Source organism: Akebia trifoliata, chromosome 15 (assembly GCF_017979445.1).
Source record: "Akebia trifoliata isolate Shusen 1 chromosome 15, ASM1797944v1, whole genome shotgun sequence".
Taxonomy (NCBI): domain Eukaryota; kingdom Viridiplantae; phylum Streptophyta; class Magnoliopsida; order Ranunculales; family Lardizabalaceae; genus Akebia; species Akebia trifoliata.
In genome coordinates, this window is record NC_141389.1 from 19,336,643 (window position 1) to 19,356,296 (window position 19,654).

At 35.4% G+C, this 19,654-nt stretch overlaps 1 protein-coding gene across 3 annotated transcripts; it reads right to left on the bottom strand.

Moving 5' to 3' along the window:
* Nucleotides 1-633: 633 nt before the first annotated feature.
* On the bottom strand, nt 634-12,684 carry LOC147384517 (tropinone reductase homolog At5g06060-like). Of its 3 annotated transcripts, XM_086425498.1 has the most exons (7): nt 12,525-12,684; nt 12,152-12,359; nt 7,333-7,389; nt 6,581-6,670; nt 5,280-5,496; nt 5,066-5,172; nt 634-972 (listed from the first exon to the last, which is right to left on the bottom strand). In XM_086425498.1, the coding sequence occupies exons 1-7, from the start codon at nt 12,614-12,616 to the stop codon at nt 784-786; spliced, it is 960 nt and encodes a 319-aa protein (XP_086281624.1). In that variant the 5' UTR covers nt 12,617-12,684; the 3' UTR covers nt 634-783. The 3 variants fall into 3 exon arrangements, with proteins under 3 accessions (XP_086281624.1, XP_086281625.1, XP_086281626.1); XM_086425499.1 differs by lacking the exon at nt 7,333-7,389; XM_086425500.1 differs by lacking the exons at nt 6,581-6,670; nt 7,333-7,389.
* Nucleotides 12,685-19,654: the final 6,970 nt, after the last annotated feature.

Sequence of the window (19,654 nt, forward strand, 5' to 3'; positions counted from 1 at the left end):
TTTTTTTAATTTTAAGTGTAATGGATCTAAACACATTATATTAATATTTAATATTTAAAATATTATATTATATTATATTAATATTTATAGTTAAAATATAAAAAACAGTATAGTTTGAAGGCATATTATGATATTAAAAAACCAAAAAACAGTAACTGGTATAATATAAGGGTATTCTGGTCTTTTTTTCTATAAGTCATGAGAAGTCAGTATGATTCCCAACAGACTTCCAGCACAAAAGTAGTTCTGTCAGTACTTTACAGAGTTGATTGCCAAACGCCTTTCTTCACAGAATTACTTTTCCAGCTCCTCCACAGAGTACTCCAGCTCCTGTTCTTTGGAAGAGTAGTTCTGCTCCTGGTATCCAAACAGGCCCTAAATAAACAGTAATTTGTGTTTAATTTTAAAACATTTTAAAGTAATCTTACTAAAATAAAATTTTATGGAAATTTATACTACATTTAGAAAAACTGTTAGAATTTGCATTTTATTTTTTTATTTTTTGTATTATAATATTTTCTTTTGATTTTATGGTGTGGGAAAAGTCCCATCTAGCCCAAGAGTATCATACTGCTAACCCAGATCGTTCGACTCGTGTCCCTTGTGTGGAGTCTTAACTCTCGAGCATCAGGGTAGAAAGCTAATAGAGGGGACAAAAACATATATTAGAGTAGTAATTGGAGCCTCTCAATATTTGTCAACTCCAGCAACATAAATCTTAGAGCAAAACATACAGCTCAACTCTTCTATTCAGACAAGAGAGCAACCATTGATTTTCAGTCGCTAGTCGTGTGTAGGATAGAAACCATTCACAGTCATCCCACCATCAACAGAGATAATCTGTCCTGTGATATAAGAGGAAGCAGGAAGGCAGAGAAATGCCACCAATGATGAGACCTCCTTTGGATCTCCAACACGCCGCAGAGGAGTACGAGATATTACTCTTTCCAAAAATTCCTTATCATCAAGCAACTGTAAGGACGCAGGAAACATCAATGAGTTTATAAAATCTACTAAAAATCAAGTCTCATGCATTCATGCAAGGAAAACATTTACGTGTAGGTACTATGAGTTTATAAGCGTCAACTAAATGTTACCATTCAAAGAAAGAATACAATGCAAATTGTTTTTTGATAAAGATTATTGGATCACAGATTGATCAATTACACCTGAATTAGATAATATGCGATTATCTATCCAAACAAATGCAAGGGAAAACTTTTAGCAAAACAGAAAGGATAATTTGATAAATTCAACAGCTGCAACTATCGGTGGCAAGACCGCAGCCTTACAAGATTGAATCCCGTGGACTCACATGAGTAAAATATCAAGAAAAGAGGTCCTGGATCTAGTTGAGATGTCCCCTCCTAAGGCCTATTTATAATATTTTTTTATGCTCAGATGGCCTTCCATACAACAAAATACAACTAACCCACGTTACATCCCAACCACCCTATTAAATGACCTAAACTAGAAAATTAAACATTTTTTGAGACACTAAAACCCCAAACACCCTGCATGGGATCTCTCAATCTTCTTCGTCTTCATCTTGGACCAATTTTTTTTTTAATTTTTTTGACGAGTATAAAGATTTTATAAATAATTGGAAAGAAAGAAGTTACACAGGAGGATACAAAGGAGGCCAAGATATCAAGCAATACTAAGAATTTCACAAGCTATCCCATCTAAACACAAATTCCCCAGAAAACTCCTTGTTCAGTTTAGCGCAAAAGAACATCAGCCCTAGAATCTCCATACACACCATGTACACGTTATTCTCTTTGCCTTTGAACACCCTATTGTTTCTCTCCTTGCAAAGACCCCACGATATGGCCGAAGGAAGAATAGCTCACAAAAGCCTCAAGGAGATCTTCCTTATTTCCAATACATGGGGCGTCCCCCCTCCCTCTCTTTTGTGGGTGGCATTCTTTTTTTGATCAGTTTTTGTGGAAAATTCACTGAAGTTGGTTTAATGAACATGGTCAATAAAATGACAAAACCATCCTACAACCTCCTAGATCGTTACATGTAATAACAAAAGGACAGGGAGGCAGACCCACATCTTTCTTGATCTTGATGATTAGATATTCTGGGTTGTTGACTTGATCACTTTTTTTATTGAGATCAAATGGCTTCAAATCAAGTGATGGGTATATCTTTATCTTTCGATGACTTGATTGATAGACTTTAACAGTCTGAGGTCAGATCTGAGAGGTTGATCGGTTTTTGTTTACATCATAATAGAACTGCTAATATTTTTATGAATTTATTAGTATTATCACCATTATCGATGTTAGTAGTTTAGTATTATTTCACAAGGACCATAACTTCCACAAAGAAAACTATAAAATTTATATCATACTGAAAAATTAACTGTAAGATGCAATCATTGAAAAAGGATTACAGAAAGGAGAATGCACCAGAAATAAAAAAGGACAGGGAGTGGTAGAGCCTTCATGATGATATCTTCTAAATCTTTAGAATCTGAAGTAGAGAATCACTAAATAGTTGAGCTTTAATAATGATTGGTAAATGGTGCTGGACTCTGGTCTGCTAAAAAATTAAAATATTCTACTTCATAGCAGAGGGACTGGATCTTGGTCCCTTATAGGTAATGGGAATTCAGCTTTGGAATAATAATTTTACATGATTAGCAAACTTTACTCTTTAAGTTTCTACTAGTTGTCAATCTTCAAGTAAAAAACGTTATTCCAAAGCTTAGTACCCAAGTAAAAAGAAAAAAAAATTACTTTACTCTTAAGTTTCTACCAATAATCAATCTTCAGAGTTCAAAGGTGTATTCTTTGAGGATTTTGTATTTAGATGAGATTATGTGTGCTTAAAGTTCATTTTATTTTCTACTTCTTCAGGTAAGTAACCTTGACCACATGTACCTTCTTTTTTAAAATAAATTTATAATTAAAATAAATAAATATATATATATATATGGGAAATGTTCAGCAATAAACATTTCGGTAAAACATTTTTCAAAACATGGGTTAGAAGTTTTGGAATGGGCTGATTTTTGGTGAGGATGATCTCTACGGTGAGGAGATCATCAGCACCAAAAATCAGCCCATTCCAAAACTTCTAACCCCATCAAAAATGGTTTACAAAAAATGGACGGTCCACAATTTTTCAACTTGAAAACATGGGGCTAGAAGTTTTGGAATGGGCTGATTTTTGGTTAGGATGATCTCCTCACAGTAGAGATCATCCTCACCAAAAATCAGCCCATTCCAAAACTTCTAACCCATGTAGGACAAAAATGGTTGGCTAAAATGTTGGCCAAAATGTTTGGTGCTGAAAGGGACCCTATATATATATATGGGTCGGGTTCCGTAGACACATAAAGCTACTCATAAAGCTACAACATTTTTGTCTTATATGGTTAAAAAGGTTCGAAATTAGCTGATTTTTTGTGAGGATGATCTCTATGGCGAGGGGATCATCCTTGCAAAAAAAAATCATCCCATTCCAAAACTTCTAACCCCATCAAAAATGGTTTACAAAAATTGGACAGTCTAAAATTTTTCAACTTGTAAACATGGGGCTAGAAGTTTCATAATGGGCTGATTTTTGGCAAGGATGATCTCATCACCATAGAAATCATCCTCACAAAAAATCAGCCCATTCCAAACATTTTTTCCCACATAAGACAAAACACGTTGTAGCTTTATGAGTAGCTTTATGTGTATACGGATCCTAATCCTATATATATATATATTCACTAGCATGTAGTGGATACCAATCCAAGATTCAATCAGTTTAATTCTAAATTGAAAATTTTGGCACAAGTTATGAGGCCTCTGCCAAGCTAACACAATCCTCTTCCATCACCGAAGTTCAAGATCAACAATAGAAGAAAAATCTCAAGTCTCAATATTGAGATAAAACTTACAAGACAACAATGACCCTAGCTACCCTTTATGTGATTAAATGTTGGCATCCAAGAAACAACACATAGTGATGGGCTCACATTGGGGGAATCTAGGAACCCTTCCAATAGAAGATAAAAGAAAGAAAAAAATCAATGGATGTTTGGTCATGAACAATGAAAAGTAATGGAAGTGCTAATAGGAGTGCTTTGGTGAAAGTTGGAGGCTCTAAGAGGGGTGAGTGGAAGGATGAAATGAACTAGAATAAGGTAGTAAGAAATAACCCCAAGACAAATGCTTTGGTACAAGATATATTATTTGGAAAAGTAAGGTTCAGGTTAATAACCCCAAATAGCAGGGATAAGGATAGATAATGGCAATGATGATGAATTTGTGGTTAAACTGAACTAGAAGAAAGACACTGAAAAGAACAAATCAGCATTGTACCTTCCTAATTTTTCTATAATATTCACGTTTCCAGCCCAACCATCATTGGATCATCTTATGAAAAAGGTTACTGTGAAACTCCTATATACTATTATACTTGCACGAATAGAAGAAGGAAAGCAAGAAAAAAGACGAAGAATACTGTTGGACCTTGTATACATTCAATCTTTTGTAGATTTATTGGTTCCATAAAAGTGGGAGATGAAAAGGGAGTTGGACCAAGCAGTATGTTTCCACATTGGACACCTAAGTCAAAAGAAGTTTCTCTAATGATTCTAATACTATGTTGGGTCCCAGTCTCTATATGCGGCCAAAGTGTGTAGGGAAGGTAGATTTGGGCCTAAGCAATCATGGACATATGTATTGAAAGATGGAAACACACTTGAGACACCCTAACAAGTAAGGTCATTTAATGATTTCCTATAAATAAATAAAAATAGCAGAAAGAGGCTTGAGATAATCCATCCTCCATACAATCATCTATAAAATTGTTAAACACATCCATGGCCATAAAAAAATTTTCTTGTACATTAATAGATTTATTTTCTTATTTTTAACTAAAGAAAACTAATGCTTTAAATATATCTAAAATATCATTTTATGACATTTGTGTACAAAAGTGACAGCCTTTTGTGCTTCCCAAAGATGTCGGGCCAAAAACCTTGTACCCTTTTGGACACCAACATACGTGTCATGTCCTAGCATATGAAAAGCACAAAAGAAGGGTGAAAGAATTTTACCTTTTCCACAAGTGAGGTCCTGATATACCAAGGTGCAACGCAATTACTCCTAATGTTGTCTTTCGCCCACTCACATGCCAAATTCTTTGTGATTTGATTGATAGCTCCTACGAATACCATATCAGAGACAATCTCACAACCTTTTGGTTTGCACTCTTCAAACTTTCAACCCATGGATTTGTAAGAGAATAAATTAGATCTTAAGGTACATTACCTTTACTTGCTGCATAAACACTACCAGTATTTATAGCCACCACACCGGCAACAGAGGAGATGAACACAATGCTTCCCACTCCCGATGATTTCAAAAGAGGATGTGCAAGTTGGCACAGATGGTAAATAGATTCAAAATTCGTAGCCATGAGAAATGAGAATTCTTCAGCTGTGCACTCTACAGTTGGTTTCTTTATATTTGTCCCGACATTGTTAATCTAGATTGAGCCAATCAAGCACAAAAAATCCCTTAAAGATTGAACAAATAAGGAATTGAAAAACAAGAAACAGTGTACTCAAGTTCAAATCCAATAATGCAAGAAGATGGATATCACATTAACGCCTTTGATTCAGTTGTTACAATCAATAAACCTTTCAAACCCATAAAACTAAATAAAATAAAACAAATTTTCAGGAGTTTAAAAAACAAAATGGTGAATAGTCCAAATTTTGTCAAAAAGGACATGTTTGAACTTGCTGTAAGATGCTCTTTGATTCATTGGCAATATAAAAAAAACATAGTTGGGTAACAATTGTGAGAATAAGGTTCCTTTTAAAGGCTCCGCAAATGAAGGAAAAAAAAAACTCTCTAACTATAATTGGGGGTGTCAACTGGTTGGTTGGGTACCAACACCAAAGCTAAACAGGTCTGAAAGATGAAGCTGCAATGATCAGAGAAGTGTGTAGTGGGTATGAATCTCATTTAAACGGTAATCCGGTAATTGGGTACCATTAAGAAATGGGTCCTGACTTTGATGCTTCACATCTTTGCTATTATAATGTGAGAAAGTGGGATAGAGGTTTGTTTGACACAAAATTTTTAAATTACAACAATGTTCCAATAATAAATTTAAACTACAAACTATCAAAGGGTTTTTCCGGTAAAACGAAAAACCTTACAAATGCAAGACTCACATAACCACATTAGATTCATTTGAGAAACACCAGCCCTCTTCTTTATTTTCATTATGTATAATGCTTATACACCAGCCCTCCTCTTTAATTTCATTATGTATAATGCTTATATTTATTCATTTCGTATTATCTTACTTCAACTTATTATTATTGAATAGCAATGATTCTTGAATTTCTTAGTTGAAGCAGCACCTTGCAACTCATGTTGAATTTGATGGTCTTGGATCTCAACTATGCTCAGTATGAGTCCCAACGGAGATAATTCATATATGGGGGCGGTTCAAGGGCCATATTAGAAAGTAAACATATTTCCAAAACATGCTAACCATTAGATCTATAGCGATCTAACGGACGAAATCACATTTTACAGCTGGAGAGCAAACTTACGTATAAAAATCTCCACGATATTGCAAAAACCTCCCCGCATTTACATAACACCTCCCCATGTGTTTGTAAAAGCTCCCAAAAGTTCATCATCTGCATCATCCACCCAAAGCAACCTGTTGGAAAGCAAACATCTTGCCAAAACATGCTGTCTTCACTCTCCCTCCTCCATTGAAGATCATAGTTGAAGCTCGAAAAAATATGCAGCGGAAGTTTTTTTTTGTGTGCTTATTGTGGGTATCCCCACCCTATAGATTGAGACTAATCCCATGGTCACACGCACCACCACCTCAGAAAGTCCTATGTGTAGCTGGTTGAGTTGACAGTCAACCGGACCCCGGAGAGTGGCGCCAAGGAATTCATAGCTTTGTGGGGTTTCGAACACTTGACCTACCCTTCCTAAGGAGCTTATCAAGGCTCGGCCTGCCACTAGGCCAACCCTTCGAGTTACAGGGGAAGCTTGGAATCTTCTCTACTCAATCCAATTTAGAAATTCTTTTAGTTCAAAATCAACCTAATCAGATGACCTAAACATGCCACATATTATGTTCTTATAGATGCATACAGAACATGGTACATTCATAAGAAATGGAGATCAATTGGTTGCATGATGTAAGGGACTAGGTTTTGGGCTTGTGTCCAACGCTAAGCCCATGTTGACGACCGATCCTAAGTGAATATAGAATGATTCAACTGGAAGAGGGCTGAGAGAGCAGTGAGAGAGAGAGAATGATTCGAAAGAGTTCAAGGGTTACCTGAGATGCATTCGCCAAAGAGACCTTTGAGTGAGACGACGCCTTAGTCGAGGAGATCTTCAAAAGAGAGTTGTAGAGAAGATTAGGGTTCATTCGAGCGAGCTTGAATGGAAGAGAGTGAACAAGACACAAAGCTTCATTGTTCAAGAGAGGATTTTGTTTTGAAGAAATCACTTATGGAGGTTTTAGGAAGGTGTTTGTAATTCGTTGGGAGTTATTTGTTAAGTCATAAAACTCTTCAGTAAAGAGTGTTTTACAATGTAGAACATAATCTCGACCATCAAATTGCTCCTGATCTAACAGTCCATCATCTTTGGCCGATTGTTTGCTTTCTAATATGGCTTTCGAACCATCCCCTATATTTTATATATATTGAAAACGGTTCGAGGGCCATATTGGAAAGCAAACATCTTGTCAAAACACTTTTTTCATAACTGTTGGACCAGAGCGATCTAACGAACGAAATCACTTTTTATAGCTGGAAAGCAAACTTACATGTCAATTTTCGTGAAATTAACAAGACCTCCCTATGTTTTCATAACACCTCCCACGTGTTCGTAAAAGCTCCCCAAATCTACATCATCCTCACAAAGAAACCAGCTAGAAAGCAAACTTCTTGCCAAAACGTGTTGTTCTCTTTTCACTCTCCTCCCTCCATTGAAGATCGCTATTGAAGCTCAACTCTCTGATCGAAGATACCTCCATTGAAGCTTGAAAACATATGCATAGAAAGCTTGGAATCTGCTTTCCTCGACCTAATCAAATGACTTAAGCATGCCACATATTATGTTCTTCTAGAACAGAACATGATACATTCATAAGAAATGGAGATCAAATGGTTGCATGGATTCAAAGACTAGGTTTTGGGCCTGATTTGTCCAGTTCCAATCCCATGCTAATGGCCGATCCCACGCGAATATAACATAATTCGACTGAGAGAGGATTGAGAAAGAGATACAGGGGGACTGAGAAAGAGGAGAGAATAATTTGAGAGTTTGCGGGTTACCAGAGAAGACTTTGCCAAAGAGATCTTCGAGTGCGATATTGCCTTTGCGGGGGAGATCTTCGAGAGCAATCTTCAATGGAGGAGAGTGAAGAAGACACAGAGCTTCATTGTTGGAGAGAGAGTTTCGTTTTGAAGAAATCACTTATCAAGGTTTTAGGGAGGTGTTTGTAATTCGTGGGGAGTTGTTTGTAAAATCACAAACCTCTTTAGTAAAAAGTGTTTTACAATTGTAAAACAGAATCTCAACTGTTAGATCTCTCCAAATCTAACGGACCACAATCTTTAGCTGATTGTTTGCTATCCAATATGGCTATCAAACCATCCCCTATATATATATATATATATGAAAACAAACATCTTGCCAAAATGCACTAACCATTAGATCTGGAATGATCTAACGAACGAGATCACTTTTTACAGTTGGAAAACAAACTTAAGTGTAAATTTCCGAGAAATCACAAAGACCTCCCCACGTTTTCATAAAACCTCCTCACGTGTATGTAAAAACTCCCCAAAACTCATCTTTTACATTATCCTCCCAAAGAAACTTGTTGGAAAGGAAACACCTTGCCAAAACATGTTGTCCAATGTTGTCAAATGCCATCACATATGTTATTTTCTATGAGGAAATCGCATATGCCATCATGGCATATGCGATTTAGTGTTTCTAGTTATTATGCCATGGCATACAAAATTATGCGATGGCATATTTAGTCCAATGGGCAATGATTTAGAGAATTAAATTCAAGTTTTTTTTAATCTATCTTCTTGTACAGCTACCCTATTTCCACCCCTATTCATGCATTATTCTAAGCTATTTGTTTTATTCTTTCACTTGCATATATTCTCTTTAAATCTTATTTTTTACTTTATTTTTTCAAAATATTGAGTTTATGCATTCTAACATAAGATCATAGTATCCAATGATGAAACTATTAAAGCAAAATCTACTTTAATTATCTAGAACCAGAATTAGAACTTGATAATTAAAGTAGGCTACCTTCGTATCATGAATAGTTTATATATTATTGACAATTTAGCGTCTTGAGTTCTTTTATTCTTGTTATTAAATGACTAAATGTAATCAATTTTATTTAATTTGAAAAATGAGTGCTATCCAAAATCCAAATATATTGTTATAGATTTGTTTCTATTTTCTTATATTTTTCCTGCTTTTAAACATTTCACCATTTTTTTCTTATTTTTTCTTGTTTTTATTTATTTTTTTGAAATAAAAAAATATTTTGTGCAATATGTGACCGTATATGCCATATGCAATTTCGCATTTGCGAACAGCATATGCTGATCACATATGGTCACATATGCTATTTGATAACATTGGTGTTGTCTTCACTCTACTCCCTCCATTAAAGATCTTAGTTGAAGCTCAAAAACTCTCTTATCAAAGATTCCTCTCCTGAAACTTGAAAACATATGCAAGAGAGGTTTGGAATCTGCTCTTCCTCGGCCAAATTTAGAAATTCTAGTATTTCAAAATCAACCTAATCAAATTACCTAAGCATGCCACATATTATATTCTTCTAGATGCACACAGAACATGGTACAATTATAGGAGATTGGGTCTTAGGCCTGATTTGTCCAGGGCTAGTCCCAAATGAATATAGAATAATACGAGAGAGTTTGAGAGTTATCTGAGATGCCTTTGCCAAAGAGATCTTTGAGTGAGACAATGCCCTCACCGGAGAGATCTTCGAGACAGAGAACTTCAAAAAAAGGACAGGGTTAGTTCGAGCGAGCTTCAATGGAGGAGAGTAAAGAAGACACAAGTCTTCATTGTTCGAAAGAGTTTTGTTTTGAAGAAATCACTTATGAAGCTTTTAGGGAGTTGTTTGTAATTTAATAAAACTCTTTAGTAAAGAGATTTTACGGTTGTAGAGCAGAATCTCAACCGATTTCGATAGATCACTCTAGATCTAACAGTCCACGATCTTTGGCCAATTGTTTGCTTTCCAACATGGCCCTCGCACCGTCCCCTATACACCCTATATATATGGGACAACGGTGGTCTATGATCAGGCTCTCCTGGAGTTGCTTACAAAAACTCCAATAAAAGAGTCCAAGGCATCAACTCATACCAAAGTCGTTGGTGATGCAAAGGTTGGATCAATTAAAAAAACAACTAAACATAAGGACATGATATAATATAATTAAGAAGGACAATGGAGCTTGAATGACTTCCACATGCACCGTAAAGAGAAAAGAACCACTCAAATGAGTATAAGGGATAGTTCGAGGTCTGTACTAGAAAGCAAACATCCTACCAAAACACACTGACTGTTAGATTTGGAGCGATCTCATAGATGAGATAACTTTTTACAACTGGAAAGCAAACTTATGTGTAAATTTTCATGAAATTACAAAGACCTCCCCGCTTTTCATAACACCTCCCACGTGTTTGTAAAAGCTCCCCAAAACTCATCTTCTACTTTATCCTCCCAAAGAAACCTGTTGGAAAGCAAAGATCATGCCAAAATGTCTTGTCTTCACTCTCCTCCCTCCATTGCAGATAGTAGTTGAAGCTTGAAAACTCTCCAATCGAAGATTCCTCAACTGAAGCTCAAAAACATATGTAGGGGAAGCTTGGAATCTGCTTTTCCTCAACCCAATTGAGAAATTCTCTTAGTTCAAAATTAACTTAATCAAATGACCTAAGCATGCAATATATTATGTTCTTCATACAGAACATGGTATATTCATAAGAAATGGAGATCAGATGGTTGCATGATTTAGGGGACTAGGTTTTGGGCCTAATTTTTCAAGCGTTAATCCCACGTTGACGGTTGATCCCAAGTGATTATAGAATGATTTGACTAAGAAAGCAAGAGAGAGAATAACTTGAGTGAGTTCAAGGGTTAGGGTTTGTTCAAGCGAGAGTTTCAATGGAGAAAAGTGAAGAAGACACAGAGCTTCATTGTTCGAGATAGGGTTTTGTTTTGAAGAAATCACGTATGGAGGATTCAGGGAGGTGTTTGTAAAATCATAAAACTCTTTGGTAAAGTAAAGAGTGTTTTACAACTGTGGAACAAAATCTCGACCGTTAGATCGCTCTAGATCTAACAGTTCACGATCTTTAGCCAATTGTTTGTTGTCCAATATGACCCTTGAACCGTCCCCATATATGTCCTTTAAGCCTTCACTATTATAATGAGATAAGGATCACCGATCAAAAAAAAAAATAATGAGATAAGGATCTCACATAAATTCAAAAATTACCTTAATTAATATTTAAAATTAACCAAATACTCTTGCGATAAATTAAATGGTAAATTATGTTATAAACTATAATACTTAGACTCTACTTGAAATTTCTAAAATAACCAATTAAATAAGAGTCATGATAACATGACTTGCCAGGTGGCATACTCAATCGACTCCCTCACGTGACAAGTTTGGGAACCGTAGATCTGTATGTCTCAGGATACAGATTGCACTTCTCCATAAAACAGTATCCCGAGGGAACCATGTATCCCGAGGCATATGGATCTACGGTTCCCGAACTTGTCCACGTCAAGGGAGTCGATCATATTATCAGGACTCATTAAATAATTATAAAAAACATTTATCTTTTTTACATCAATCCTAATTTTGTAATACATGTGCATTTCGACTGGCCACCAACTAGTAGGAAGATAAATTGAAGACAATTGAGATATTTGCCAGAGCTAATAAGTTGTTTCATGTAATTTCTACTCGAATCAATAACACATTAACCTTATAAGTCAGAGAAAAAGTTGACATTCTGATTTTGCACAACTTGGGCAATCGAATAATAAAAAGTTCAAAAAAACTCACAAGAATGTTCAGCTTTGAGTCGAAAGCAGAGGAGACAGTCTCCAGAAGCTTCTCCCGTTCAACTCGAGATGATACATCGCAGACCGAACCGGTGACTCGGAAACCCTTATCCTTCCAATTTCCCAAGCATCCATTGAGTTCCGATTCGTTCCTAGAACAAGTATGTACGGCCGCCCCGAGTTCAGCTAACTCCTCCACTACTGCAAAGCTGAACACAAATTAAACAAAATGCATATAATTAGACTGATTTCTTTTTTAATCTAAAACATTACGGTTTTTCTTTCAAGTCGTGCTGGGGTGACACAAACATTAAAGAAGCTTAAATAAGAGAGAGAGAGAGAGAGAGAGAGAGAGAGAGAGAGAGAGAGAGAACCCGATTCCTCTGGTTCCACCAGTGACGAGAGCTGTCATTCCCTTGAGAGACCATCGACCTCCGCCTATGGCACTGCTTTCTTTCTCTGCCATTGTTTTGTTTTGTTTGCTTATCTCAGCAACCAGAACTCGACGTTCAAACACCAAATGAGGAAGGAAAAGATACTTGGTACACTCTCGTATAAGGTTTTTCTACTAATTAATTAAGGAAGCTACTATTGGCACCCAGCTTTTACTAATTACATCCCAATTTCTTTAAATCTTTATCACATTCCAATTAAAGATTAAAACAAACTCTTCAAACATTACTAATGTTCGGCTAAAATTATAATGTCCGGCTAAAATTATAATGTCAACATAACAAAACATTATAATACTCCTTAAAACAATTTCAATAGTTGTTTACAACTATGATTAGGCTCATATAAAATTCAAAACCCAAAATATTGAAATCTAGAAAATAAATAAATAACAACAAAGCTTCTATTGTCACCAAGCTTATACTTATTCTCAATCATTCACTAATTTTCTTTATTTTTAATTGGGGTGCGTAAGTAAAAGTTGGGGTGCAAATATATGCTTTCTTAATTAACCCGGTTACTAGAATTTTTTTGAGTCCACCCAAGCATAAAATGGGTTGGATTTTGTCTGAAATCTGATTGATCTGAAATTCAAATTTAGTGGGTTTGGACCATTTGATAGGGTTTAAAATGAGTTGGGTCTAGATAGGATATTAGCATATCCATATTCAAAAAAATTATTTGGATCCTACTTGCTAAAATCATATCCGAATTTTTTTGCTTTCATTAAACCTATATCCGTCAAATAATTTAAAATTGTACAATGTCATATCAAGAAAATTGTTAAAGTTGTGACCAAAAAGTGACTTGAACTCAAGACCTCTCTCTTTTTAAATAGATGCCTTGACCCACTACGCTCAACACTTGTTAGTTGATTAAAGATAACTTGAAAAATAAAAAAAAATGTAACTTACAAAGTAATATATTATTTGGATCTAGGCAAATATAGGAATCGATCCATATCTGACCCTCCAGATCGACTTAGGTCAAGGGACATCAATCATATCCAACCCATTTTTTAATTTGAATGTACTTGAAGGAACCAAACCCGCTAAATTTAGATTTAGATCACTTAGATTTTGAATAAAATCCGGCCCATTTTAATCCCTACCCTCGGAGTAAATTCGAATTTAAAAAAATGAGTCGAATATGGTTTGACAACCTTGATCTGTGTCAAATATGGGTTAGATACAGATCCATCCTTATATCCACCTAGATTCAAATGACACTGCTTTGAAAATTTATATTTTATGATTTTTCAAAATATCATTTTCTATGACTTCAATCAACATGAAGTTGTTGTACTTTTTTATGTTTAACTTTCTAACTATTTTGGATATTTTCAAAACATAAGTAATTGGTGTTTCTTTTGTTCTTTAAAACTTTTATCCTGCATCGACTACGAGGAAGATTTACTTTGTCTTCATATAACATTATTCTTTACTTGTGTAGTGAAAGTTAAAAAAGATAAGTAGAGGCTTACACGCACACGAAATTCAACCAAAATCCCATTGAACCTAGCGAGGTGACTTTGGTTCTTTCTTTTTAGCATCCACCTCCAATCTGTTTCTCCAGGTAGGCTTGAACCTAAGACCAAACCATGTCATAGCCTTTAGAGTAGAAATGAGCTAAATCTACCTAGGTTTTTCTTCCCTAGGCCTTTTCTTGGGCGAATCCTCGACTTCTTCATTATTATGCCAATCATCATTACTATTGGTGACAAACTTGCCTTTTTTTATCTTCTTGCCCTCTAGGATATGATTAACAGACTCAAATTGGAAAAAGTGATACAAAAGATGGTCACTCGATCCTTCTATGTCCATGTAAGGTACATCCGAAGACCTATCTAAAGGCATCAACTTTTCTGCTAGCTCAATCATTTGGTCCTGGTTGATGATGAACTTGACACATTGATGGAGAGATGACGAAATTGCTCTTATTGAATGGATCCAAGGCCTTCCTAGAAGAAAATTGAATATGTATGACGTACTTATGGCCTCTAAAATGAGTTAAAAGGTATAAGGCCCAATGGTGACTCGTAAATCAATTTTATTCCATCGATTCTCTCTTTGAGTTGTTGAAAGCTCGAATATGTCAATTATTGGGTCTCAAGAAAGTTTGGTCCACTCTGAGCTTCTTCCATCTAGTGAGCAGACAAACATTTAATGTAGATCCGTTGTCAATATTACTTGTGAGACAATCATTCCCTAGCATATCAAGGCGATATAGAGTGGCTCTATTTGTCCACAACCCTCTGGGATGAATTCATCATTCGTAAATGTAATGGCATTGAGTGCTACAATTTGCCCAACCATTTTTCCCAATAGTTTGGGTGAGGTGACCTCTACAATATGTGTTTTGCTCAATACCTTTAACAACGCTTCTCTATGCTTATCTGAACTTAGTAGCAGCCCTAAGATGGACACTTGGGCTAGCACCTTGTTAAGTTACTCTACTAAGTTATACTCGCTTTTCTTGATAACGTTGAGAAACTCTATCACTTCTTTGTCTATGACTATTTTCTTCTTCTATACTTTTTCTACCTACTTACTCTGTTCCAAGTATCTTCCAAGTATAAAAACCATGACCAGTAAAACTCAAATAAATTGAAGGAGATGGAGAAAGAAGGGAACACAATAGAAGAAACCCAGGCACACCTTCAACTCCTTAAACTTCTCCCAGAGGTTCTCATTCGACTCCTTCACCTTTTGAGCTTCACTCCTCAACTGTGTAACCATGCAGACAACATCACTCAATATAGCGACCTTGTCAATTTTGGGTGGCTTTCCAGGTTCCAAGATGGAACCCAATTCCAGAAACCTTGCGATAATGCCAAAGTAAGTAAGAGAGATGTATAGAAAAACAAGGGAAAAAAATATATGAAAAGGGTGTATATGAGAGAAATGCGTGCCTTTCATTCAGCTTATCCCTTCTCATTTTTTCCCTACATGCTTTGGATCCAGATGCATTGCATGTTTTAGACCTCATCCTGAAATAGAAATTCAACACAAATTATGACATTGCAAGGAGAGAGATAAAAGTGCAAAATTCAATGTGCCGAAAGCCAATGACCCAATCTAAGTCCTTGAATTCTGACTAAGTAGCTAAAGAGAATGAAAGAGCTACATACCGTTTTCGAGAGGCTGTTTCTTTGAGGCCATCTGAATTCCCAAGGGAGGCATCAACTTCCACACTGAGAGCAGATAAAGAAATCATAAGGAAGAAAAATTATCAAAACATAAGAACTCATAAATAGAAATATCGTCACTCCATGGATGGCATGCATGAATGACATAGGCTACTCTGGGGTACATCCTTTTGATAAGATCTAATAAACAATAGCAATGCTATTTAAATACCACCTCAAACTCAATGAGACAAAGAGTAGAGACAAAGATTAGGGGGACAAAGATCATAGCATTCTCCTTGTCTAGCTAAAAAGATAGATATAGTTTATTGTAATAGAAAAAAAGATCAGTATTAACCTACTGGAGTCCAACAAATTTTTGTGCAATCAAGGAGTTACATGTTATGAATATTTAAGCCAAATTTTCTAAGGAACACGACCCATGTCACTGCGTGCCAAGAAAATGTGTTTACGAGGTAGAAGGAACAAAACTTGAATTGCAAATACATTTTAAAACGGAAAAAGACGAAGAAGAATAAGAACCAAAGTTGACCTCAATAACATATGAAGAAGAAAGTGTAGCTCTCAATTTGTTCTTTTCTAGCACAATCCGTGAAACTAAAATTACATAATAGCTTAATATAAAAAAATTATTATAAATTAACAGAACTATTTTCTCTCTTATTTGTGCATGTGTGAGTTGCTGACCATAGAAAATACGATGCTAGTGCAAGGGAAAGAGACATTACAAGAAGTTTGTATCCATATGTAAAATTAGTACAAAATCGCAATGCACGATGCTGCCTAAGTGCCATCTTTTGTATCTCCTTCTCATCCTGTTTAAATCATAGACCGCCCAATAGAGTAAGTAGTGCATGAGCATTAGAGAAAATAACAACAATGAAAAATCCATTGACTGGTAGCTAATGACTATTTATATGTACACATTTCCACATGTAGATGGTATGATAAAGTAATAATATTTTTAGCCTTGTTTAAAGCAAAACATGATTTCTTACATAGACACACCTAAACTTAAAGTTCCCAAAAAAGGAGACCAACCCCAAGCTTTTATTCAGAATCATTCTTTCTTACTAGAGAACACAAAACAAAACCTCAATTCAAAGGAAAGGGAAACAGTTTCATATTGTCCCTGAAAATAACTTACCACTTATCTCATCCTGAAATTTGAGGACAATTCATATGGGTTTGGTTCCATACCATTGGAGCTTTCGGTTGAAGCTAGGTAGAATGTGTCTAGGGGCACAATATATATATGTGGCCATGACATCATAAACAATGGTTGGGGTGTTTTTGGTAAAACAAACTAACATCATGCCACGTGAACTATGGTTCTAACCCAATCAATCCTTGAAATAATTTGCTTATAACTTTACAAATAGTACAAAAAAGTCACGACCTGCATAGATAAGGACTTAATTTTCCATGCTAATATTGCCTTAGTACTTTTGGTGTATTGGTTAGGTTCATATCAAGTCCATATTGATCTCCTAAATGGTGAAAAATGATTGGGTAGTCCAAATTAATACAAATATGAATCAAACTCACATTGAAATCATTGTACTAACTTTGAGATTCTAAAAAAAAAAATTGTACTGACTTTAAGACCACATTGAAAATAAGTGAAACAATTACTTAGTTGAGTTAGTAAGTGGATGGGCCAAGTAGCTCCACCTAGCTCTCCTTTATAGAGAAGGGTGGGAAGGAGAGAATTATGCTGCCTAAGTCCAAAGTTGTAAAAGCTCGGAATACAAAAAGAGTCCTATCAAACAAAAAAAAGAGAAGCCCGACTTGTATATGCTGCAAATAAAGTATCTGAAGGCCTGATAATAGAGAAAACATCCAAAAGTTTTTGAAGGTCAATTCATGTGAACCTATGTGAAAACTCATTTGGATTTATAGAATTGTAAAAGATAAAAAACAGACCTTGTCTACTAGTGCCAAACCTAGTCCAATTCAACAAACAGTTGATTGTCTTTAGAGTCCAACTGACAGGGCTTGGTGTGCCATTCTTAAATCCATTAAAGTGAGAAGTTTATAGTACTTCACACTTTTTAATCCAATTAGCACCCCTTGTGAGTACTCTCATAGAGAAGTTCATGGAAAGGAATATTGATCAACTCTTATGATTCAACTTAAACTGTAAAATTTAAGAATTTTAACAAAAAGAAAGATACCCATAATCACAAGCATGAATAATCAGATTTTCATAAGCAAATTTTTCTAAAAGAAAAACAATCAATGATCATCGTATAGCATTACTAATGCACAAGCACCAAATGGAATTCTTCTCATGAAACTAGAATGCAAGATGAATATACTTACACCACATGCATATAAGATGTCAAACTTAAGTTATTATCGCCTAGAATAATTCCTTGAAGTATAGATTCGTCAACTTTTCCTCAAACTCCTCACCAAGCAAAAATAAAAAAATGAATGGATAGTTAGTAATAGTATACTTATTTCAAATTATATAGTAAAGCTACTAAAACATCATTGTTTTAATAGTAAAGTAGCTTCCATTTCAGGTTATATAAAAGAATTACCTCTTGGCCAGGTGCATCAAGCGAACTACTTCTTACTTCATCCTTTTCCCTCCTCCTTTATTCAGGCTTGGGACCGACAATGTAAAATATTTAAATTTCACATTGGCGAAATTAAAAAAGATTTTCCTAATAAGTAAAAAAAATATGAGTTAGTAACAGTAAAAAAAATGATATAGTAAGAAACATAAAATATGAGATATAAGATACTAACGATAAAAAATATGTGGTATTAACAAGCAAAAAAATATGATATGAGGTAGGAAAAGTGTATGAAGTCTTACACCAACATATTAGTGTATGTGTAGCTTACTGAAAGCGCCTCGATCCGCGGGGTGCGCGAATCCACTTTTGACCCTTGAGGTTTGGGAGTCGCCACCTAGTTATTATGGTCTAGGAACCAAACTGACTCTAACATGGATAAAAAGAACTAATCTACCATAAAAAAATCTGAATTCGGGGATCATGTTACGGGGTTGGAAGGTGTTAGGCACCAACCCCGCCCGGTCAAAGCCGGTCTCTACTAACTTCCCAAATATATCACATTGCTAAAAACCTAGATAAAAATAAAAATAAAAAATTTCATACATTTTCGATAGCAAGGATTTTGCTCCCTCAGATCTGACAAAAAGAGCTCCTTGTACTGTACTCCCTTGCGTCGTTCTGTCTCCGGATTTGACTTCGGATCTCCTAGATCAAGGTATCTCCTTGTTTTTGAATCTGAACTCTTCAAGTTTGTTGAAGATTTAGGAGTGTTTTTGGAGGGATTTTAGGGGTTTTCTAGACTAAAATTGAAGGGGGGATGTTAGGTAAGGAGTTGGGGCTCCAAAACTAGGGTTTATGGGGGGCTAGGGGAGCTTCTAGACCTACTTCTCTTAGGGTTTTCGATTTTATACGAAAATAGGGTGTGAGCACCTCTATTTATAGATGTTTTTAGGGGTTGATTTGGATAGAGTTAGTGTTTAATTAGAGATCTTTTAATTAGAGTTGTGTTTTAGTTTGACTTGTTTTAGGTAGAATTATTTTTAAGTTAGAACTCTATTAGATAGAGTTATTATTTAATTAGAGTTCTATTATGACTTTTGGTCTTATTTGATTGACTTTTAATGTTTTGACTTCAGTCTTAATTGATTGACTTTTAATATCTTGACTTCAGTCTTGCTTAATTGACTTTAATTTTGACTTCAGTCTCACTTGATTGACTTTAATACCTTGACTTCAGTCTTGCTTGATTTACTTTTAATTTTTGGAGAACCCCCCTCTAAAATATCTTTAATTCTTTGGACCCCCAAATGGAGGGGTCCTTAAAGAAATATCCCACGAACCCTCAACAATTTTACCCAAAAGTTCGATTGAT